The 24,649-nt window shown below is 42.5% G+C and overlaps 1 protein-coding gene across 2 annotated transcripts in view; it reads right to left on the bottom strand.

Moving 5' to 3' along the window:
- Positions 1 to 24,649, bottom strand: part of DEPTOR (DEP domain containing MTOR interacting protein) — a 137,843-nt gene that overhangs the window by 45,288 nt on the left and 67,906 nt on the right. For both annotated transcript variants that reach the window (XM_066379411.1, XM_066379408.1), the window contains exons 5-6: positions 2,659 to 2,841; positions 505 to 639 (exon numbers count right to left, since the gene is read on the bottom strand). In XM_066379411.1, the coding sequence (XP_066235508.1) occupies positions 505 to 639; positions 2,659 to 2,841 (318 nt within the window). The remainder of the gene's footprint in view (positions 1 to 504; positions 640 to 2,658; positions 2,842 to 24,649) is intronic.

The raw sequence follows: 24,649 nt of genomic DNA, 5'->3' as shown, positions 1-24,649 counted from the left end.
CTACTTCCCCTGCTGTGTGGGACACTGATGTGCTGATCGTAACCCCCTTCAGGACTGACGGGCTCCTTCCAGCTGCTGGGACTGCTGATGGCAAACAGCCCTCAGTCTGCCGATGGCCTCAACTCTCTTTGCAATTACCTCTCCTCCTCAAGGTTATGTCCTCCTCCCAGGGGCAGCCAACACTGGTCAACAGGAGGGTACTGAGGCCTGGCCACCTCTCCCCAAATGTGGACCACTCTGAAGGGCCATCCCAACTCCAGAGCTCCCCCTGGCCTTAGCTGCAGCCTTCACTGAGCCTGCTTGCAGCGCGGTTCTCCTCCGCCCAGCAGGAAGTCCCTCCCTTCCACTCAACAGGTCTTGACCCCAAGGACACGTGGTAAGAATATCCCCACACACTAGTCTCCCTCAGTCTGAGAAGCTGCTTCTCAGGGAACCCAGCCTGCACATCTGCCCAAGTCCCCCGAGGCCACGGTCAGAAGGGGGGGCCGCCTTCCAGCCACTCACCAGACTTGGGGTTGCAGAGCACCGGGGGGCTGCTGCTGAGGGTGGGACTGCTGCTGAAGTAGCCGCTGCTGCCGCAGCTGCTCATGCTGCTCCTCCGCACCGCGGACACGATCTTGATCTCCTTGCTGGGGCTGACTGCGGACGGAAAGCACGCGATCACTGGGGGTGGTCCCGGTTCCCCAGAGAGCACGTAGGCGTGAGGTCGGGGGCGTACAGCGAGGCCAGTCACCTGTGCCAGAAAAGGCACTCTGGCTTCAGGCTGAGAACAGCAAGGATTTGAGCAGCAACTTGGTAACCGGCCAGTTGCATAGCCTCAGGCCATTCCCCTCAGTGCCCTGAGCCTCAATTTCCCCAGCTGTAAACGCTACCTCAGAGGACTGCTACAAGGAATGAATTATAAATATAATGTATGTGCATGGACCCAGCTGCATAAAATATTATTTCAAGAACCACTAAGCCCATGCTGAGCAGTCCCTGGGAGGAAGTAAATTAAGTGCTGGCTATACACTTAATGAATTAAGAGTACTAATAAATGCCTCCGGAGTTCATGTGAAATTATGAATCACTCAGAGCCATGGACGAGGAGATTAAAATACACAGCACAAGTATAGGCTTTGAGAGTGCATGTGAGACGGGGCTTCAACGATCCAATCGGGTTCTCTCGGCCATGAAGTTGGCTGGCACTCAACAAAGGAGAGGAGATCCAGGTATACACAAAAGATGGAAGAAGCCATGGAGAGAACTCGGCTTAGGGCAGGCACGTGAGAAGCACAAAATAAATGCTGGCTTTGATGGTGACCATGGTTACCATATCCTCCTTCTCATCGTTGTTACTTATTCAGGTCTGCTAAGTCCATGTAAGAAACAGGCAAAACCTTAGTGCTAGTGAGAATGTGAATAGCTACTTTGAATTTGCAGAAGACCACACCTGAAGGCACTGTAAAACGGGGAGAAGAAAAGTTTTGCTCTTCAAATTATTGTGAGAAGTCAAGGAGGAAGCTCAAGCAACCAAGCTTGACTCAGTGACAGGGGCACATAAAATTCTCATTATAGCAAGCGTGCTCATGTCACTTCCTATACATATGACATCCGTAGTCATTTCGCCCTGAGGTGCAGCCCAGAGCCCCCAGACCTTAGGCCAATCACAGCCATGCCGAGTTTTCAGAGGAGCTAAGATACCCCTTTAAGCACCTGGGCCTCTTACATAGAATGATATGTCAAGTTAACATCTTCTGTGTGGAAGTGATTATCTTTGTAAACAACAGTCACTATCATTTCTGTCAGGGTTCATTGTCAAGATGAGACAGTTAGACCTTCCATGCAGTATCCCAGGCTGCCATGCTTTTATGAGATCCTGGGTCTGTTTTTCATAGTTGTGCTTTGCTCTCTGTCACTCTCCATAATGGAGTGGCAATCAGCTGCCTTTTAGTTACATATGCGCTCAGAAGTCTTTATTCATTCTTAAAGTAGACAGCTTTTCCATACCGTGATTTGGAACACTGGATAATTAATGATAACAATTGTTTATAAATAAAAAGTAAATAGGGTATGAATGAGAGCTTGAGAAATACAGAATTTCATAAATGAGACTTTATAATATCCAATTTGACTCCCCAGGAACAATTTGGTGGTTGTGTTTCTTTCTTTCTTTCTTTCTTTCTTTCTTTCTTTCTTTCTTTCTTTCTTTCTTTCTTTCTTTCTTTCGTTTTTTTACAGAGTCAGAGAGAGGGATAGATAGGGACGAACAGACAGGAATGGAGAGAGATGAGAAGCATTAATCATTAGTTTTTTGTTGCGACACCTTAGTTGTTCATTGATTGCTTTCTCATATGTGCCTCGACCCACCGTGGGGCTACAGCAGACTGAGTAACCCCTTGCTCGAGCCAGCAACCTTGGGTCTAAACTGGTGAGCTTTGCTCAAACCAGATGAGCCTGCGCTCAAGCTAGCAACCTTGGGGACATGAACCTGGGTCCTCCGCATCCCGGTCCCACACTCTATCCACTGCGCTACCACCTGGTCAGGCTTTTTCTTTCTTTTGAATACATTTTGCTTATGAATAAGTTTGCTAAGGAATGGAATTTCCTAAAGGGGAGTTATGACTATACTATTTCTCAAAAAGACAGAAACAAATGAACGATATGGAACTGACTCACCTGACATAAAGCTGGTAGATTTCCGATTGTCGTGGCTCTGCTTCCTCAGGCAGAAGGGGCTGTCATGGGTTTCCTGAGAGGGGGACTTCTCATTGAGCAGCTCCATGAGCCTCCGCCTCCGCCGGAAGTTCATTTTGAACTGGTAGAGAAGATTGCTGTCCACGAATGGGTGCTTGTTGGACACTGGGCAGAAGAAACAACAGGTGAGGACTGTCTGGTGTCCTGGCTACCCAGCACTGCAGCCAGAAGACTCCAGTCAATAGGGGCAAAAGGCTTAAAGAAAGAATTTAGAGCTTCCAGTCAAGATGGCGGTGTAGGGATATGCAGTACCAGCATTCTCCCACATTCATGTCAAAAATACAACTAAACTGCCTGACTAGGAAGTAGTGCAGTGGATAGAGCATTGGACTGGGATGCAGACGACCCAGGTTTGAAATCCCAGGTTGCTGGCTTGAGTGTGGGCTCATCCAGCTTGAGTGTGGAATCACCAGCTTGAGTGTGGGGTCGCTGGCTTGAGTGTTGATCATAGACATGACCCCATGGTCACTGGCTTGAGCCCAAGGTTGCTGGCTTGAGCAAGGGGTCACTGGCTCTGCTGTAGCCCCTGGTCAAAGCACATATGAGAAAGCAATCACTGAACTACTAAGGTGCCACAATGAAGAACTGATGCCTCTCATCTCTCTCCCTTCCTGTCTGTCTGTCCCTATCTGTCCTTCTCTCTGACTCTATCTCTGTCTCTGTCAAAAAAATTAATAATAATACAATTACACTATAGAATAACTATCATTCAGTACCACCCAAAATTTAGCCAAACAGAAGTCCCACAATGAAAGATATAAAGAAGAAGCCACATCACCCTGGCCGGGTAGCTCAGTTGGTTAGAGCCTTGTACCAGTATACCAAGGTCGCAAGTTGGATCTCCAGTCTGGACACAAACAAGAAGCAACCAATGAGTGCATTAAAAAGAGGAACAACAAGTAGATGTCTCTCTCTCACCTCCCCCCTCTCCTCTCCCTTCCTCTCTCTCTAAAGTCAATATATATATATACATATATATATATATATATATATATATATATATATATATATATATATATGAAGCCAGTTCAAGACAGGTAGGAGGGGTGGCAGATCAGAATTGGGAGGGGTATTTCAGCTGCAGAAGTCCCCCATGAGGAGCAAGGGGTCCCAGCCCCACACCGGGCCCAGAATCCCAGTGCCAGGAAGACAGTCCCCGCAAATTCTGGCTGTAAAAACCAGCAGGAATTGTAGCTGAGTAAGACAGCTAATGTGGAGGATTTCCTTTGGAGGCTATGAAAATGTCCCCAAATTACTGAGGTGATGGCTGCATCTATGAATATGCTAAAAAAAAAACTAATAAATTTTTCACTTCAAATGGGTGAGTTGTATGGTATGTGAACTCTCTCTCATAAAGCTGGTAAAAAGTCCCAACAACAAATAGTATAGAGAGTTCCTGTGTACCCTTCATCCAGATCCTCCAATGGTGACAACTTATATAAGTAACTCTAGTGTGCGATCAAACCAGGACATCGGAATTAGTATGATCTAGACTTTATTCAGATTTTGCCAGTTTTACATGCACTCATTTGTGTATTTGTCTGTGTGGTTCTAAACAATTCTATCGCATGTAGAGATTTGTGTCACCACTACCAAACTCAGACACAGGATTCTCCCATCGTGACAGAGAGACTCCCTCACGGTATCCCTTTCTAGCTTTCCCTCCAAGTCCCTAACGCCTAGCAACCACACACATGCTCCATCTCTATAATATCAGCATTCTGAAATATCCTATGAATGGATCGCACACGGTATGTAGCTGTTTATGGTTAATGTTTACTGAACAAATGGCTATCCAATGATAAAGACTGGTTAGTTCCTAAGGAAAATCTATCCTTTAGAGCAGGGGTCCCCAAACTTTTTACACAGGGGGCCAGTTCACTGTCCCTCAGACCGTTGGAGGGCCGGACTATAAAAAAACTATGAACAAATCCCTATGCACACTACACATATCTTATTTTAAAGTAAAAAAACAAAATGGGAATGAATACAATATTTAAAATAGAGAACAAGTAAATTTAAATCAACAAACTGACCAGTATTTCAATGGGAACTATGCTCCTCTCACTGACCACCAATGAAAGAGGTGCCCCTTCCGGGTGTGCGGCGGGGGCTGGATAAATGGCCTCAGGGGGCCGCAAGCGGCCAGCGGGCCGTAGTTTGGGGACCCCTGCTTTAGAGAGCCCAATCCTTCCAGGCTGTCAACTCAAAATTGGTAATAATAGCTAACCTTCACACAGCATTTTCTATGAATCCAGCACTAGTGGAAATGCTTCATATGTACTAATTCCTTTCATTATAACAGCGGTATAGGAAAAAGACAAACCCAGAGAAGACACCAGTAAATGGCAAAGTCAGAAACAAAACCACAGTATCTGACTCCAGAGTTCAGGTTCCAAACCACTACTCTCAACTCCATGATAAGTCATTACCGTGCCTGTTTAGGTTTTCACAAAGATTTGAAATAACAACAGGGTCTTTACACTGTAATTGAAATAGGAAAGAGCCATACAGTACACTATCAGTATAAGATCTACATTTATGTTAATGCCAAAATAATTATTTGAATATTAAACACTGGGTATGCGGTCTCAACAAGTAGTCCTATTTTACTTGCCTGAAGTTATGAAGTGTGGGATTTGAAACAAGTTCTTCTGTTTTCTTTTTCAACTTGATGTTATTGCTGCTGTAACAGAAATTTCTTTCCTACTGTTGGATAAAAGTAGTCAGAAACTCTGCAGCTTTGAAATAAACCGAGAGGGTTTAGTTTGTATATTTGTTTATTTTGCAACCCCTGATCTTTTTGTTGTCTCTACAGTGTTGTCTTTTCCAGAACCTCAAGTAGTTGACATAAACTTATAGAGACCTTTTCGGATTGGCTCCTTTCACTTAGTAATGTGCATTTAAGGTTCCCCCGGGTCTTGTCATGGCTTGATGGCTCATTTCTTCGTAGCGCTGAATGATACATGATTGTCCGGATGGACCACAATTTAATTATCCATTCACCTACTGCAGGACATCTTGGTTGCTTCCAAGTTTTGTAAGTATAAATAAAGCTGCTATAAACATCCATGTGCAGACTTTTGTGTGACCATAAGTTTTTAAGTCTTTTAGGTAAATACCAAGGAGCATGAGTGCTGGATCATATGGTAAGAGTCTGTTTCATTTGATGAGAAACTACCAAACTCTCTTCCAAAGTGGCTATACCATTTGTATTCCCCCCACCCCACCCCAACCCATCAGTGAATAAGCGTTCCTGTTGTTACACATCCTCTCCAGCATTTGGTATTGTCAGTGATTGGATTTGAACCATTCTAATAGTGGTATAGTGATGCATCATTTTGATTGGCAACTCCCTAATTTCTTAGTATATTTTCAATAACAGTCCTTTCTCGGATATGTCTCTTGCGAATATTTTCTCCCATACTGTGTGTTGTCTTTTCACTTTCTTGATGGCATCCTATGAAGCCCAAAGATTTTTAATTCTGATGATGTCCGTTTTTCTATTTTCAAATTTACTTTTGTCTTTTACACTTGTGCTTTTGGTGGCATGTCTAAGAAACCATTCTATATATTTTTTTAAAATAACAATTGTTAAAACAGTTCTTTTTATATATAAACATGAAGAAAAGTAGTCTTTGCATGAACTGGCAAAATGGCAACACTTCGTAAATACATGCACACACCTGAATGCCTTATCCACACTGTTGACTTAGAGCTTCAGTGTGGAAGATGAAATGTAAGTTGGGATGGAAGAATTTTATCAGCACCTTTAAAACTAGTTCCAGTTTGTAAAATACCTTACTTTTCTAATGCAGTTTTACTTTTTTATTATTATTATTATTAAGTGAGAGGTGGAGAGGCAGAGAGACAGACCCCCGCATGCACCCTGACTGACCAGGATCCACCCAGCAACTGCCTTACCAAGTGATAATCTGCCCACCTAGGGCCCACTGCTCTGCTGCTCAGCAACAGAACTATTTTGGTACCTGAGGTGAGGCCATGGAACCATCCCTAGCACCTAGGGCCAACTTGCTTGAACCAGTCAAGCCATGGCTGCAGGAGGGGAAGACATAGTGAGAGAGAGAGAGAGAGAGAGAGAGAGAGAGAGAGAGAAGGGGAAGGAGTGGAGAAGCAGATGGTTGCCGCTCCTGTGTGCCCTGAACAAGAATCGAACCTGGGACATCTACACACCAGGCTGATACTCTACTACTGAGCCAACTGGCCAGGGCCACATGTTCATTTTTCAAAAACTGATAAATATAGAAAAGCTCCCCTGCCTTTAACAAAATAGTTTTATCTATTTTTCCATCTACTTTTCTAACTATGTTGAACAAAAAACAGGATTGGTATATAACAAATTTGATGGAGAGGAACATTCTCCACCTTTTTTTCAGTATTTAAATAGTGAAATATTCTTATTTATTTATACAAAGAATATCTAGAGGTCAATCATGTAAAAAAAAAGTCATTACTGTTCTCAGAGCTAGAAATACTAAAAGTTACATAACAAATCCTTGGTCTCAACAAGCACAGTCTAACTGAATCAACAGCCACCTTGCGTGTTTCACACTTTCCCTTAGAAGTCAACACCAGCAAATGCAATCGAGGACTGTAACTGTATTTATCACCCACATTTGCTAATGAATAATTCTTCTGGTTGCAGGAATATCACAGTCTCAGAAAGGTGGATTCCTATTTAGAGAGTACATTTAACCTAATGATCCACCAGGGAGTTTCATAGTCTTTAAATGGGGATAAGCTATGCACTTTGTCTAAATGAATAATCTTGGCCACAAAGACAAATGCACTTAATTCATTGGTAGTTCTGCATGCTCTTGTAAGTAATACATTCTTGGATTCAGAAGATGATGAATGTTCCCTGGACCAAAGGTAAGCCAATTACATTTTGATGTGATATCTGCAAATAAGGGCTCTTTTGTGGATAGTCAAAGCTTTACATAAATATCATTACAGTCAATAATATTATAATAAAATTTTCTAGATAAGTTTTTATTTCTGGTAAACTTTTTTAAGTTTATTGTGATTTTTTTTTTAAAAGTTGACTCTGGCAACAGCATCTTTTTCTTCTTCTTCTTCTTCTTCTTTTCCAAGTTCAGAGGGGGAGATAGAGAGAGATAGACTCCTTCGTGCACTCTGACTGGGATTCACCCAGCAACCCTGGTCTGAGGCCAATGCTCTGTCCATCTTGGGCTATGCTTACAACTGAGCTATTTTTAGTGCCTGAGGCAGAGGTTCCACAGAGCCATCCTTAGCACCTGGGCAATGTGCTCGAACGGACTGAGCCATGGCTGTGGGAGGGTAAGAGACAGAGAGAGACAGAGAGAGAGAGAAAGAGAGAGAGAGAGAGAGAGAAGGAAGAGGTGGAGGGGTGGAGAAGCAGATGGGCGCTTCTCCTGTGTGCTTAGACGGGAATCGAACCCGGGACATCTGCATGCCTGGCCAATGCTCTACCACTGAGCCAACCCGCCAGGGCCTGGCGACAGTATCTTAAATTATAACCTGAAAATCCATAGCAATGTATACATTTATTAACACCTACTGTTTTCTCTTTGTAGAGTAACTTATACAGAACATTAGTTTTGGTATAAATAAATAAATTCAGAAAAAAAAACATTCTGAATCTAAACAAACTGTATAATAGATAAGAATACTATAAAAATATTTTTAGTTGAAATGGAAATCTGACTCCTAATCTAATCTCCTTGGGCTTTAACTGCCCTCCCAGAGTTGAGTTCACGCCCTTTCTCTATTCTCCACCACCCCAGCTCTATACTGCTGATAGCTAACAGAGTAAAAGAACCATTTAAGATAAGATACGAGAATTACATTTAAGAAGTTTTTACTCACCACATTCTCTCTATAATAGTGTAGATGACCTTGAACAAGACCAAATCAGAGAAAACAAGGTCTGTGAGGAAGTAGCCTATATTTGTTAAGCGTACTGCCAAGCAGATGGTAAAAACTCAGTAATTTGTACCTTTGGGCAAATGGTTACTGGATTTATTGTGGTGATTACTTCATTACAGAAATAAATTTTGAATCATTATGCTATATGCATGAAACTTCCATACTGTTGTTTACTGACTATATTTTAATAAAAAATAAAATTACATTACAAAAGTAAAATAAATCGTACCTTTATTATTTTACAACCACTGTTGTTTCTACTGTTATCACCTACTGATAATAGGCTGCCATTTGTTTATGGGAATTCAGTTTTATGAGGCACTATATTTAATGCCCCACTTCGATTTTCAAGGGCTTATTCAGACTTTTGTGGCTCAGAGGCAGCCACACTCTGTGAAACAAAAGTCTCCATGTGTTCACCTCCCAGCTGTGTGGCTGGCGCAGATGGAGTCAAGTTCTCCTCTCAGAATGGAGAAGTGACAACTGCCTGTGTCACTTGCATTATTTCCAATGAATTCTGATTGTTTTAAATTTTTCCTCTTTTTGCTCTCTCATGGAAAGTTTAATGACACAAACCATCGATTTGCACACATCTGCTTTGCAAGGAAGTCTAGCCCTAAGTGTAGCATAAGTAATCGCAGCTACAGAATTTGAAAGAGGGCCAGTAGACATCCATTTTAGAGTATCAATCAGTCACACATAACATCTGTAAAGCCAGCAGGCACGGCCGGGGCCACTATCACAGCCGCCTGGCCCATGCAGGTTCGCATTGGATTCGGACAGTCGGTAAAGAAACAACAGAGCCAAAAACTGATGGGCCATAGCCTTTAATCCTACCTTGCACCCGGCGGGCAAGTAAAAACATACACTGGGCTCCAAAACCCAGTCACACTCAGTGCTCACAAAGCCACTGACTTATCCGAGTTTCCTAGAATCAAAGGTTTCTAGCTCACCAGCCTTCTTCTCCTCAGTTCCCCATCTCCTGCCTTATCCCAGATACAAACTCTGTACAAACTGGCATCTCACTCAGCACTCCACCATCTTGGCTGCTTTTCCTGGCCTCCTCCACGTGGCCGCCTTCCGCTGCTGGCTCTACTTTCTCTGCTCTCTCATGCTAATCTCAGGAACCAAGCCCCTAGTCCCGTTCTGCCCCCATTTTATAGTGTAGCTTCACAACCTTTAATCCAATATACAAAATAGGGTAGTCTCTAATACAAAGTCACTTCTCTGAGGCATGATTGGATTGTACAGCCCCACATCAAAAAGGGTGGGAAAGGCTTAATCCCAAAACCAAGCCCCAGGTTACAACAATCCCCAACACACATTAATATCACCTGGGCAACAGCATCTTTAACAAAGTGAGCATAATACATTTTATCCGCCCAACAACATCCATTCATTGATTCAACAACCTGGGCACCTACTAAGCGCACACATCCCAGTTATCCATCTCAGCATGATGACTGGAATAGGATACTTTCATTTGCTCACCCTTTCAAGCCCCTCAACATCAAAGTCTGCTAGAAGAGACTCTGTTTTATCAAAGAACAAACCAATGGAGTTGGTACTTTATTGAAAACTTCCTTATACCAAATAGCTTTTAGAAAATACTATCACACAAGGGAAGACAAAGGGTCTAGAGTCAGATTAGTTCAGTTTCATCCCAGCTCTACCACTTTTTCTAGCGGGGTTTTGGGTAACTTCCTAAACATTTTGAGCCTCAGTTGAATTTTTTTATTTTTGCACAGTTTTTCTGTGAATGGGATAATTTATGCAGGAGATTTGAAATGACATCTGACATACAGTATTTTAAGTGTTCTTAGATCCCTAAAGATTGACTTCTGCCTTTGACCACTTCCATTCCTGCACAGAACCCATTTCTTCTGTCTTTTCTGCCCTTCTTTCAAAGAATGCTTTGTTCATTTCCCATGAGCATTTCTGCCACATCTTCACTTGTGAAAAATAAGAAATCTTAACCAGATATCCAGATTGAGCCTGACAAGTATCCCACAAAATATTTAATTTTCAGAAGTCAAAGGCAAGCAAGAATTAAAGGAGTGAGTTAAGGCACAAGAAGTTTTAGAAAGTAACTACAGTAAGAAAGCCAAAGATGTCTGTAAAGCCAGTAGCCACAGCCATCATCACAGCCACCTGGACCATGCAGGTTCGCATTAGATTCGGACAGATGGTAATGAAACAATGGAGCCAAAAACTGGTGAGCCATCATCTTTAATCCTAGCTTGCACCTGGTGGGCAAGTAAAAACACTCACTAGGTTCCAAAACCCACTCATTCAGTGCTCACAAAGCTACTGACTTATCCGAGTTTCCTAGAATCAAAGGTATCTACCTCACCAGCTTTATTCACCTCTGTAAAGCCAGGAGGCACGGCCAGGGCCACTATCACAGCAGCCACCCGGCCCATGCAGGTTCGCATTGGATTCGGACAGTCGGTAAAGAAACAACAGAGCCAAAAACTGTGGGCCATAGTCTTTAATTCTAGCTTGCACCCGGCGGGCAAGTAAAAATACACACTGGGCTCCAAAACCCAGTCACATTCAGTGCTCACAAAGCTACTGACTTATCCGAGTTTCCTAGAATCAAAGGTTTCTAGCTCACCAGCCTTATTCTCCTCAGTTCCCCATCTCCTTCCTTATCCCAGATACAAACTCTACACAAACTGGCATCTCACTCAGCACTCCGCCATCTTAGCTGCTTCTCCTGGCCTCCTCCACGTGGCCTCCTTCTGCTGCTGGCTCTACTCTCTCCTCTAATGATAATTTCAGGAACCAAGAGTGCAAACTCTCGTTCCGTCCCCATTTTATAGTGTAGAAATCCAAACCCTTAATCCAATATACATAACAGGGAAGTCTCTAATACAAAGTCACTTCTCTGAGGCATGATAGGATTGTACCACCTCACACCAAAAAGGGTGGGACAGGCTTAATCCCAAAACCAAGGCTACAAGGATTCTGCTTGCCCCTAGCCCACCCCAACACACATTAATATCACCTGGGCGACTGCCTCCTCGTGTTATCTTTAACAAAGTGAGCATAATACATTTTATCCGCCCAACAACCTCTGTTTCCCATCTCCTCTTCGCACAAACTCTGCACAAACTGGCTTCTCTTTCAGCACTCCACCATCTTGGCTACCTCTCCTCTCCTCCACATGGCCTTTCTCTGCTCTCCTCTCTAATGCTAATCTCAGGAACTGAGAGAGAGCAAGCTCCTGGTCTGCCCCACTTCATAGTGTAGAAACCAAAACCTTTAATCCAATATACAAACAAGGAAGTCTCTGATACAAAGTCACTTATCTGAGGCATAATGGGATTCCTCATGAGAGTGCACCATCCCACATCAAAAAGGGTGGGAAAGACTTAGTCCCAAAACCAAGCCCCAGGCTACAAGGATCCTGCCTGCCCACAGCCTGCCCCCAACACACATCAATATAATCACGCCCATCCCAAGCAAGAAGGGCAACCAATACCATCACCTGGGCGATGGGCTTCCACGTGGGCAGCGCCATCTTTAACAAAGTGAGCATAATATATTTTATCTGCCCAACAATGTCTTTTTTTATATAGCCATAAATTATATATGTAGTGTCTCAAGAAATAAATAACAGCTCAATGACATACAGTTTATATTCCAAAGAGAGAAAAGAGTTGATTCTTTATACACTTCAACAGACATTTCCCACATTAAATACAAAAATCCTTCACTGCATAGGCAATTTGGTTTTTGTAAAACACAGGAAAAATACCCTAAGGTCTGGAGGAAATATAAATTAAGAAGAACAGTAATTGTTGCTTCTAAATCTTGGTTGTTCCAATTCTTCACTTCTCAGCTCTCAATGCTAGACAGGACCTTTACATTGTAGTAAATGTTGTGACATATATAATGTAGCAAAGTTCATTATTTGTTCCTTGAGAATATTAATCTCTAAACAGGAAGACATAAATAAGAAGAGACAATGTTCAAAGCTGACATTTAATATCTAATATTTGAGTTGTGTTCTTACCATCCAGCTGTAATTGAAAACTGACAAATTTATACTCAGCCAATTTATAATTTCTGGGACTTTCCAAGCCTTCTCTGTTGCACTGGGGGAATTATCTAGGGGCTTGGCTTGGTCTTAAACGAGACATAAAACAGGAGCAAAAACAGATACAGCCAGAAAGCTGAGGAATGTAAATATAAGGATCTTCTTGCTCAGGAAGATAGAAATCCTAAACTCACAACGTTATTGACATTTGATAAAAGAAAACAGATCCTTACTCTATGCCTTTTCATCTAGAAAGCATGAGGGAAATGTCATACATCTACCAAAATAATAAAGTGATACAGTTCAGATATACTGGTATTCTTTTACTTGTGGATGATGTAGCTACGCTTTTTTTCTTTATAAATTATTAGGACGATTTTTAGCAAACACAAAAAAATTTTCTAAAGCTGATTATCTAAAAAGGGGAAATTGGCTTTTGCTCCACTCACATATATAGTCCAAGAACAAATATAAAAACCTATCGTCTTGAGCCCTACAAGCGCAGCTGAATGTAAAGGATATTTTAGGCTACTTATCTAGCTGGAGGAAGGTCACATACTTTCATCCATCCTTGAAATGTTTGCTGGCAAACAACATAATATAACAGGCATCGTGAAACCAGTGAACTGAATCCAACAGTCTGATAAGGCTAGGGTGGGGGTTGAGGAAAGAAAATTGTTCAGACACCAACAGTTCCTTGGATGGTGTGTCATCAGAACTTTCTAAAAGGTTGTCTTGGATTATGGAATCACATAGCAATTTAGTAAAAAAAAAAAAAAAAAAGAGAGAGAGCTTAAACAGAAAAGGAATAGGATAATAACTATTATAATGAGGAAGAAGAGAGGTCTGTAAGGATGAGGTTGAGGAGGGTATGACTACAAACCATTGTCAAAGCCACAAGGTCTGCAAGGTCCCTTTAAAGACAGATGACCTTCATGGGCTGCCACGATTAGCATCCTATCATCACAACATTCCAAAGCAGCAGAGGGGGGTATGGCTCACCAGTTCATCCAGTGGACAGTGGTTGGTGAAGGATCATTCTGGGGCCATCAAGGATGCCACTTAAGGCTACTCCTTGCTTCATTTCCTCTTTCTTATCTCCTTCTGATCCCAGTATCTCCTCCTCAAAGGACCACTTAAGACCTAGAGACATTATTTAAGAATACTGACAAACTCCAAGGATAAACGAGTGTCTGACCTAGTCTTCAGACTTAGTGTTTCTAAAAAACAAACAAATTGTGCACGTGAAAGTGCTGCCACTTCTCTGCCAATGACATAAAAGTTTTCAGTCGTTTCACAAGTCCGGGGATGGGTAGGCACTTTTTCGCGCCCCTGCTCCTGCTGAATCAGAGAGCAATCATCAGATGACATTTAATATGTTGCATATGAAAAAGAAATCAAGACCAAAAAATATAAATAATATGCTTTCAAATTCTGGGTTGGATAAAATACATGAATTGTGAATTAACTACAACCGAAGATTAAAGCTGTTTTTAAAAGCAAATGTGAGCTGCACTTAAGGCCATAATTACTGATCTCAAACCATCCTAAAGGGACGCAGGAGTTGAGAGAGCCCTGTTTCCTAAAGCAGCACAAGTCCTTGATTCGAGAACATTAAGCAATTGTGTTTAAGTGCCTACGCCAGGGCTTGGGACACAAAACTCTTCAAAAAGCAATAAGAACAGTGAGTCAGAGCAGCAAAATAATTACTTCCTGAGCACTGACAACATTAAGAAGAGGATATGAAAGCAGGAAATTGTTTTCAAGGTATAAAGTCCTATTAACTGATATTACTAAAACAAAACACTTCACATTCACAAAGTTAGAACTCAATTACACTTATTTAATTGACCAGAGTACTCAGGATGAGAAAAGAAAGAGGAAGAATTCAAAGTAACTTCAGTAAAGACAGAAGGTGGGGACATAAAGTACAGCACAGGGAATATGTAATCACCATGTATTAGTAGGAGACTTATTGGAGTGATCACTTTGTAAAATGATATAAATGTCTAATCACTATGTTGTACACCTGAAACTAATATAATATTGGATGGCAACTGTAACTGAAAAATAAAAATCATTTTTAAAAAGATAACATGAAGGGAGAAAAAACCCCCACAACATTGTGATTACACAGGTTTAGAAATGTAAAGGTAATAAGCAGAAGCAAGGTCAAATTATGTTTTATTCTTCGCCATGCATCATAAATAACAGCTGGGTGAATTCCAAACACTAGAACCTCCACTGTTAAAGATAAAATTCAGAACAAAGAGTATGTTTCTTCAGAGATGGAATTGTTTTCAGATACTAGATCAGAATAAAAGTGCAGAGAGTTCTAACAACAAACTTCCGTTGTCTGGCAAATGGAAAACCTCAGATACATAATTCAAATAAAGAAATCCGTAACTCTATTCTAGAGCTTTTGGAATTGTTGGCATAACTCCCAAGGCCTAATTAAAGCACTTGAGTGTTGGTTTATGTAACAAGTATATACTCATAATACAGTATGTATAAGCTACTGTTTAAGACCAGGAATGGATGAGGTCATCCAATTTACATTAAGTTCTACCCACCGTAGCCTCTGATGATGAAGGATATTGAGGGCAACAATAATGATAATAATAATCAGCTAACATTTATTGAGTGACACTCTGTGCCAGGCCCTGTGCTAAGCACATTGCATGATTATATCATTTAGTTCTCCTAGCAGCACCGAGAGAGCTATTATAATTATTCCCACTTTACAGATAAGAAATTAGGGATTACACAAGGTAAACTTGCCCAAGGTCCCCGACTCATTAACTGGAAGACCCAAGACAGAAATACTGACAAATTCACTCTGGAATCCCTTCCCTTAATTTCCTCAGTAGGTTGTCTCCCATCCAAGGATGTAGTAATGTCAAACGTGGAGGCAGATGAGCTTACAAACACGAGGAAACGGAGTCTGCTTTCCCCCCACTGATTCCTGCATCCACCTAACAGAAGGCAGTTCGGCTGTGTGCGTTTTCTGCAAAATTCTTCACCAGGGCAAAATGTTTATTACTTTGGCATTGCTTATTACAAGGACATAGTGACCACACAAAAGACACCACCGTGGTCTCAGATGGCCCCAAGCTTCATTTTTTACTAGGTGACCCAGCTACCCTGAACTTCAATTTGATTCACTGTAAAATGAATGAAAGAACAAGGACACAACATAGGTAAGAGGCCCCAAGAGAATTTCTGATCCACAGAGACACTCAATTAAGGTTAGCCACATGTGGTTACAGTTGTCATATAAGTAAGGGAAAGGTCTGGGAGCAATTCTGAATAGTCTGGGGGGGGGGGTAGCGGGTATGAGGCGTTCTAGCTAAATCAGATCAATTCAGCAGGGCCAACAACTCAGAAAGGGACATCCAACGTGATGCTGGGGGTATTGGAGTAAAAGGCTCCCTAGGAACCGCGGGTGTGACAGCCCACCGAAGGCCATTCCTGGATGGCATTTTTCTTACTGTCTCCAGAAAGGTCTCCACATCAACCTGTTGGTGCTTAACTGCCCAGTGATTTATCAGGTGTTCCTTAGGAGATAAAGAGACCAGACCCACAAAGGAGGAAGGAACAGAAATTCATAAAAGGAAGATATCAGTGATGAGATTTAGTGTTCTTTTTTTCTTTAAAAACTGCCTTCATGTATTTTCTATACCTTAGTATATATATTTGTACTCATCTTCTCTTAAAGTAAAAAGGGAAATAGGAGATACAGAAAAATATCTCAACCACATTTTTTTCAGTAAGCATTTTATTTTGGAATAATTTTAGATTTACAGAAAAGCTGCAGAGATAGTATAGACAGTCCCCATGGACCCTTCAGCCATGCACCCCCAGTGTTAATATGACCATGATCCAAACTAAGACATTCACATTGGTACACCTGCCTATTTTCAATCTAGCTTAGAGCAACAGGAAGCTCAGTGCGTGGACACAGGAAGGAAACTGTTCTTTGGAAGCTCACGTTTCATAGGGAAGGTCACTGCCTAAGTTACTTAATAAAGAAGACATTTGTCCTTGTGGCCAACAAGGTAACTGGTTGTCCAGAACCCATTTTCCCTTTCTTCCTCCTTTATTATTAGTTCAGAGTGTTGGTGGGACTGCTGAAAAGTATTTGATTCACTCGTTGTCATCCAGCAAGGAGTGACCGTTAGACTTGTTTCTGGCCCGTGTGACGTAGGTGGACATCCCTGGGAAGGCATCCCTTCCTAAATAAAAAGCAGAGGCTTGCTAGGTGATGCCCCTTTGCTTTTTAAGTCTTCGTCATTCCATCTTATTTCAGCTCCAAGTGTAGACACGAGGCGCTAAGGGCACTCACAACAGCAGACCGGAGAGATGGATGGAGCCCATGTCCACCTCAGTATCAGCCCAGGCGTCCCCATCTGGGCAGCTCGCTGCACGAGGCAGAGGGACCTCTCCGCCATAACTACGTTTTCTGTTATTTGTAGCAAAACGCAATCCTGATACCTGGTCATATTTTGGAGATAGTGAGCTGAAATATATTATTAAGATTCATTTCACCTGTTTCCACTCTTTTTGCTATGACTATTAGAAAATTTAAAATTACAAATATGGATTGAATCTGTCCATAGAAAAAGACCAGCTAACCAACAAACAAATTCATCCCTTTCTGCGTAGCACCTTGAGAGCTATTTGTCATAGAAAGAACTCTCATTCTGAACTTCTGACAACCAGATGATCCAGAATTGCTGTTACCGCTGTCTTGTTTTTTCCTCACACGATCTCCCCCACTCTATTTTCTTTATTCTGGTGAGGAAGCACATTACGTTCTTAATCGTGGGAGTTCCCGCTTGGGGCTATGCTCTCAGCAATTGTCAAAGAGGACTTCAGAGAGACAGGGGTAAGCCAGGGGGCAAAATCAATACCCACAGCTCTCTGTTGGCACGGTGGCTTTGACAACTGCCAATCGGACTGAAACTTGGGCAAAGGCCAAGGGAGTGGCTAAAATAAAATGGAAAAAATATAGATTCTGAAATGCAGGCTCATCACTAGGACAAAGAAGAAACTGACAGTGTTTTAGAGAAAACGCTAGATAAAAGTTAGAGCCTTTACATTTTTATGTCAATTTAAAAATAATATGATTTTATAAAAAGACTACTCTCCAGATTAGATTAAAATAGGCTATGAATATTAAGAAAGACATTTTTCCAATTGTAATGAGAAGATGTGTTTAGGTACATAATTCCTTTTTTTAATTTTTATTTTTTTTGAGAGAGGGGAGGAGAAGGAGAAACATCAATTTATTCCACTTTAGCTGTGCCATGGATTACTTCTCATATGTGCCCTAAATGGGACTCGAACTGGCGACCTCAGGAGTCAAGCTGGCACCCTCTGGATGGAGCCACTGCCCTTAGGGTTCAGCCCTGACAGGGGCTGAAACCAGCAACCTTAGGGTTGAGCCAGCACCCTTGGGAATCAAGCCAGTGGCCTTAGGATCAAGCTGGAGACCTCAGGACCAGTGACCCCATGATCAAGCTGGTGACCCTGGGCTCGAACTGGGGACCCCAGTGTTTCAGAGTGGTGCTCTATTGGCTGTGCCACTGGCCAGGGCTGTAATTCCTTCTTAAGTTTTAACTTAATACTGTTCCATAGTCAGACTGATTAGTGTTTATATATGGTCATCTTATACCTAGTAATCATTCCATGGCATTAATATCCTTTGGTTTGTGTACTCATTCTGGCTGAGGAAGGGAGAAAAGGGAGCATCGTAGAAAGAAGGAATGCTTCCCAAGAACGACAGGCCCAAATGCAAAAGACTATTCCGCTGCACCGTCTGAGACGGGCATTTCAGCACACAGAAACTGAGTTAAGCGAGCAGAGGAGAACCAAGAGCCGCAGTGGCTGATGGGAGACTTTCTGGAGGAAGAAAGTGCAGGGACAGAGACTTTCTGGAGAAAGAAAGGTCGGCAGTGCAGGGAGGAAGAAACAGTCGTGGACAGAACTGTTGTCACTGCCTGAGGGGAGCCCAGGCCCACAGGCACTCCGGGCTCAGGGTCCCTGCTGCCTGGTGGGCGGGAAGGGGCGGACAAGAAGCTCACCCAACAATGACACAGGGTCAGAGCTGGAAGAAAGGCCTGTGATGGGAAACAGAACAGAAAGGTTTCTCTGCTTCAAGGAGAGCCTTTTAACTTTTTGTCCTGCCTTCCCAACCCTGCCTGAGGGCTATGGTGGAGCTCACGTCCACCAGTAACCAGGACCTAACAACACCACAGTCCTTCTTGACCAGGAGGAGAAGGGAAAGGCATGTTAGAATCAGCGGTTTAAACTGTCCTTCTGCCAGGAGACCCTCACATATTTTAATAATCCTAAGACCCTGGTCGGTATGGCCCTCTAAAAATGACCACTGAGCCTGACCTGTGGTGGCACAGTGGGTAAAGCGTTGACCTGGAATGCTGAGGTCGCCGATTCTATGCCTTGGATTTGCCTGGTCAAGGCACATATGACAAGCAATCAATGAATAAGTGATGCAACTAGGAATTGATACTTCTCGCTTCCTCATCTCTTTCTGTATAATCAATCAATAAAATGTCTTTTAAAAAATGACCACTGAAATACAGCTGAGTCCTTACATGACCACATAAGGCCAAGCTGGGCTCTTAAGACAAGATTGCGTACTTTGCATACTTTTCAACTGTGTAGACTGAGTGCTTGTATTTTAAGACTTCCTCCTACTGTTGTATAAGCTTTGTGTTTGGTCAAACTGAAGACCACGGATGGCAGGGGACACTGAGCACCTAACTGTCAGGAGTGAGGCAGGTGTCAACAGGAGCACAGGCTGCATAGCCTAATGTGTCCTTATCTAGAAGATCCCCTTCTGTCCATGTGAAAAGACTTATGCTGATGTCAAGTCAGAAGAGAAATATTTACAGCAGTCAGGACACTGTTTACAAAAGACCTCTGTTGTTTGTATATAACACTTCCCTCTTTTGGGAGACTACGGAAGATCAGGTATAGACCTGTTTTACTTTAACCAGAATCAATACCAGATTGTGTGCCAACACGTGAGCCCTTGACTTTACCAAGTAACCTTGTTCCCGTATGTTTACATTGCAACAGCATTCTGGCTGTGTCCACTTTCCTTCCTGCCTCAAATTCAGCTATAATGAAAAATAAAGCAGAGCCAAAACATATCAGAGGGCACAGTGGGAAAATTCTTAGAAATTCTCATTTGAGAGAGTAAAAAAAAAAAATGTATTATTGCTGTTGACATAAGATTATGCTGAAAACATCACTGAAAGTAGATGAAGAAAATATATTCACCCCAGTCTTTATGTTTTTCTATTCTATTCAGAGTAGAGTATTTAGCAGCTAAAAATGATTAGGCTAGTTGCAAATGTCTCAACATTGTCACTAAAATAAGGAGAACAATACCAAGTGCATTAATTGGGGTGGGGGGGGTAGAGAATTAAATGAACAGCAGTAAAATAAAGACCATCTGTCATCTGTCTGTTGTTTTAGCCTGCTAAGCACTCATTTCCCTGTTGTAACAAATCTATTTTTTTTAGGTAGAACAATGCCCAACCCGCCCGGGCTCAGCCAATCAGAGTAACTCTAAAGTTTAACATCTGGAGATAGCTATGCATAGACAAAAAATAGCTAGAGCTGATCTATCTGGCCGTAGGTGACAACAAACGATTGTCCCCTTAGTCACTAGTTCCTGGCACCTGAATCCCAAGGTCCAGTCTTAGCAAAGAATTCTACTAAGTCAATTTAGTGAGACTCCTCCCACCGTGGATATCTGAGCACTCTTGATACCTGACCCCTCAAGTCCTCCATCTTTGATGAGTAAGTCCTTGACCTGCCATTACCAAGAATTCTCTTAAGTCGGGTTAGCAAGAATCTCCCAACCCTTGATATCTCCTATTAATAAATTTCTATCCACTAACCTCCTTGCCCTGTTCGATAGTTATGAACCCTGATTTGTTTTTGTTGTATTTGGAGGTGAGCCCCATCTCTCTCTCTTACTGCAATACTCCTATTGCAATAGCCTCGAATATCGTCTTCCTTGCGTCTTAACAAGTGTCAGAGTAATTTTTTTTCTGTTATAGCATCTGATCTTGGGCAAGCTGCAATTTTGACTTTAGCCTCAATCATTGGGACCTTTTTATTTCCTCCCTTTCTTCCTTCCTCCTATCCTTTCTTCCCTTTCTCTCCCTTTCTTCCTTTCTTTGGCTAGGCTACTTCAGGCTTTGGCTGAACTCTGTCAGTGATCTTTCTTACTGGAAAGATGGGTAATTCCTGTCTGGATCGGGAATCTAGCTCCCCACCAGCCCCCAAATTCTTCCTTCACGGTCACAAGAGCGAATGTCTCGGCTATTGTCTTCTCAGGGAGAATGGAAGGCTCACAACCACCCTCAAGGCAGCTGGGAGGGCCACAAAGATAATATGTGTTAAAACTATGTTGCGTATTGCAAAATGTTATATAAATATACTTTTAAAACAAAAGAAAAGGAGAGATGGTTTGATGAAGTGTTGAAATTGTTGAAGTGCTCTGACTAAATCTTTAAAAGAGGAAATTATATGCCGGGACATGGCAGCAGTAGCCTGATTTTCCAGGGTCAGCTGCTGCAGCTGCGAGCAATTTACCCACGTGATTATCTGGTTTCCATCTCCCTCCATTTAAGGACAACATAGCTGCATAGCCGCCAAAGCAGTCGAGGGAGGTAGTTTATGGGAGCACAGAAATGTGTTCATCAGATCTGCAAAAGGTACACAAAAATCGCAAGGTACCTCGTGATGGCTGTTTGCAGAAGGAATCTTGCATGGTTTACGGGCCAACAATTTTTATAGTTGCATTATCTGCCAGGCTGTGTGGGCTGATGCAATAAAAGCTGAGAAGTTTTTTTCCTGGTTGGTATAGCTTCTAATTAGCACCCGATCTTCTTTAACGATTAAGAGCCAGATTGCCTTGATTTGTATATTGACTCTTATCATTTTACCAACTCCTGTCTTCAGCAAGTTATTTAACCTCATCTTAAAAATGAGAATAATTATGATATCTAATTCATGGAGTTACTGAGTGGAATAAATGAGTCAATAAGTAAAGGGACTAGAACAGTAGTTGGTGTATAAGAAGCTCTATACATTTTAAGGGTAGCTTATGTCTGAGGGCTGTAAGAGGTAGATGCTGTGCTAAAAGCTTTGCCAACCACTGTCCCTAGTTCTCATAGCAGCTCTATGCAGGAAAGTAATTGTCCTGATACAGGAAGGTCTGCTTGTGAGGCTGGCCCAGGGCTAGCTAGCATCTGGGCACTTGGCTTCCCGAAGGGTCCCTAAGTTAGTAACTGGTAAGGAAACTTCGCCCACCTGGAGCATTGAATTCTGCTCTACGAGGCTGCCTTGATTGTTTGTGCAAACACTGTGATTTATGGAGAACACGTGCTTCCCTTCTGAAAGTCTGGAATGTGGGTAGTCATGTCCCTGCTGAAAGGAAGAGTAAAATCTGGGTAGCCCTGGGATGGGGGAGCAGAGGAGGCCTGGGTCTGGGATGTGTCTTTTTCCCCTGCAGACCCTTTTCTGTGTTCTCTAACTGTAATAAATCTTAGCCACGAGTCCAGCACTATGTTGAGTACCTCCAGTACAGGTGGGTGGACAGAGGATCTCCAAAAACAGAACAAAAACTTCTCGGAGGTATACAATGTGACTCTACTTTCATAAATTTAATCACCTGAGGAATGGAATAATTGAGACGCCAACATAACTGCTCGGCTGGTGAAAGAGCTGAGACCTAAATCCTGTCTGTGTTCCTCCAAAGACCGTGTTCATCCCGCTGTGTCAGGCAGCCGCGCCTGACTACATACATCCTGGGCCAAAGGAAGCTTCTTTCTAAGGCACAACGACTGGCAGGCAATGTAATCTTGGGAAATATCTTACAGGCTTTTAAACTTCAGACATATTCACTGTAAAATTCTAATTATTATATCATTGTCATAGAATTGCTGTGAGGCTTTAATAAGATTATATATATCATACATGTGAAGCATATACATATTAAATACACAATATATTAAAATCTAGTTCAGTGCCTGGTGCAAGGTAAACCTCAATGAATAAAACAGCTAGAGAAGTGTGGACATACATAGCCAACATATATATTTGCATAAATGTGTATATACATACATACATATGCATGCAAGTTAATTACTCGTCTAACTAGTTCTATCTTAATTATAGAGCATCATTCACTATTCATAAATAAATAGTTAGGATTTTATAAGTGGGCCTGATTTTTACACCTACCAGTTTCAATCTAGGGAACCACTTTTATCCAGAAATCTTCTACTTAAAGCCTAAAGGATGACTTTCTTTTCTTTTTTTTTTTTTTTTCTTTTCTTTCTTTCTGAAGCTGGAAACGGGGAGAGACAGTCAGACAGACTCCCGCATGCGCCCGACCAGGATCCACCCGGCACGCCCACCAGGGGCGACGCTCTGCCCACCAGGGGGCGATACTCTGCCCCTCCGGGGCGTCGCTCTGCCGCGACCAGAGCCACTCTAGCACCTGGGGCAGAGGCCAAGGAGCCATCCCCAGCGCCCGGGCCATCTTTGCTCCAATGGAGCCTTGGCTGCGGGAGGGGAAGAGAGAGACAGAGAGGAAGGAGGGGCGGTGGGGGTGGAGAAGCAAATGGGCGCTTCTCCTATGTGCCCTGGCCGGGAATCGAACCCGGGTCCCCCACACGCCAGGCCGACGCTCTACCGCTGAGCCAACCGGCCAGGGCCAGGATGACTTTCTTTAATGTTTTACCTTTGAAATTAATTCTTTTTTTTTAAGTGAGAGGAGGGGAGATAGCAAGACAGACTCCCACATGTGCCCCAACCAGGATCTACCCTGCAACCCCCATGTGGGGCTGATGCTCAAATCATCCGAACTATCCTCAGCACCTAGGCTGATGCTCAATCCAATCCAGCCACCGGCTGAGGGAGGGGAAGAGGAAGAGTAGGGGGAGAGGAAGGGGGAGAGAAGCAGACGGTCACTTCTCATGTGTGCCCTGAATGGGAATCAAACCTGGAATGTTCGTACGCGAGCCCGATGCTCTATCCATCAGCCAGGGCCAAAATTAATTATTAACTGGACAATGCAGAGCTTCACTTAAGACACTACATGGTTTTCATTTTTAGCTCCGACATTCACATAAGTGGTGGCCGCATTTTTATAACTAACAGCGAGAACCTGGGATCCAGCAATAAATTGCTGTGCCAGGAAACTGGAACTCCCTCAGAGACTCGGCCTTGTACATAGACAGAATATTCACTCTTCCTAGAACCACGAAAATGAACTTGTGTGCTTAAGATTTTCTATCAATAATACCCGATTTTCTCTTTTCCACTGTGATTTTTATCCTTTCCGCTGCCATTCTATGTATGGCATTTATGTTTATAGCATTACAAAACTGTACTGTAATTGAAGTATAATTGCTCATTCTTTGAAAATCATTTGGAAAAATTTGTGGCATCATCTCTCTCCTCTGAAGTCTAGATGGATAGGATCAGTCAGTAAGTTGTGGTACAAGAGGTCGGTTTTCCCCTAGAATTGGATGCCACCAAGTTTTCCTTCTGGAGCCAAGATGACAAAATTAACTCTAGTTCAAACACACCATTTCTAATTGTGGAAAGCCCCTGTCACCCAACCAACTCTGAGCGCACAGTTATCAGCATTAAAGTCCACTTGGACATTCCTACCTGAGTGGCCTCAGACAAATCATTTAAGCTATTGGTGTCTTTGTTTCCTTTTCTGTAAAACGGCGATACTAAGAGTCCCTGCCATTTAGTTAATAGTACGGTGTTATACAGTTAAAAACTTAAGAGGATTGGTCTCATGTATGGTTACCACACACACACACACACACACACACACACACACACACACACAAATGAACAACAACAGAAAAAATA

Source organism: Saccopteryx leptura, chromosome 3 (assembly GCF_036850995.1).
Source record: "Saccopteryx leptura isolate mSacLep1 chromosome 3, mSacLep1_pri_phased_curated, whole genome shotgun sequence".
Taxonomy (NCBI): Eukaryota; Metazoa; Chordata; class Mammalia; order Chiroptera; family Emballonuridae; genus Saccopteryx; species Saccopteryx leptura.
The sequence above is the reverse complement of the archived record's forward strand: the minus strand, read 5'-3'. Positions and strand labels throughout refer to the sequence as shown.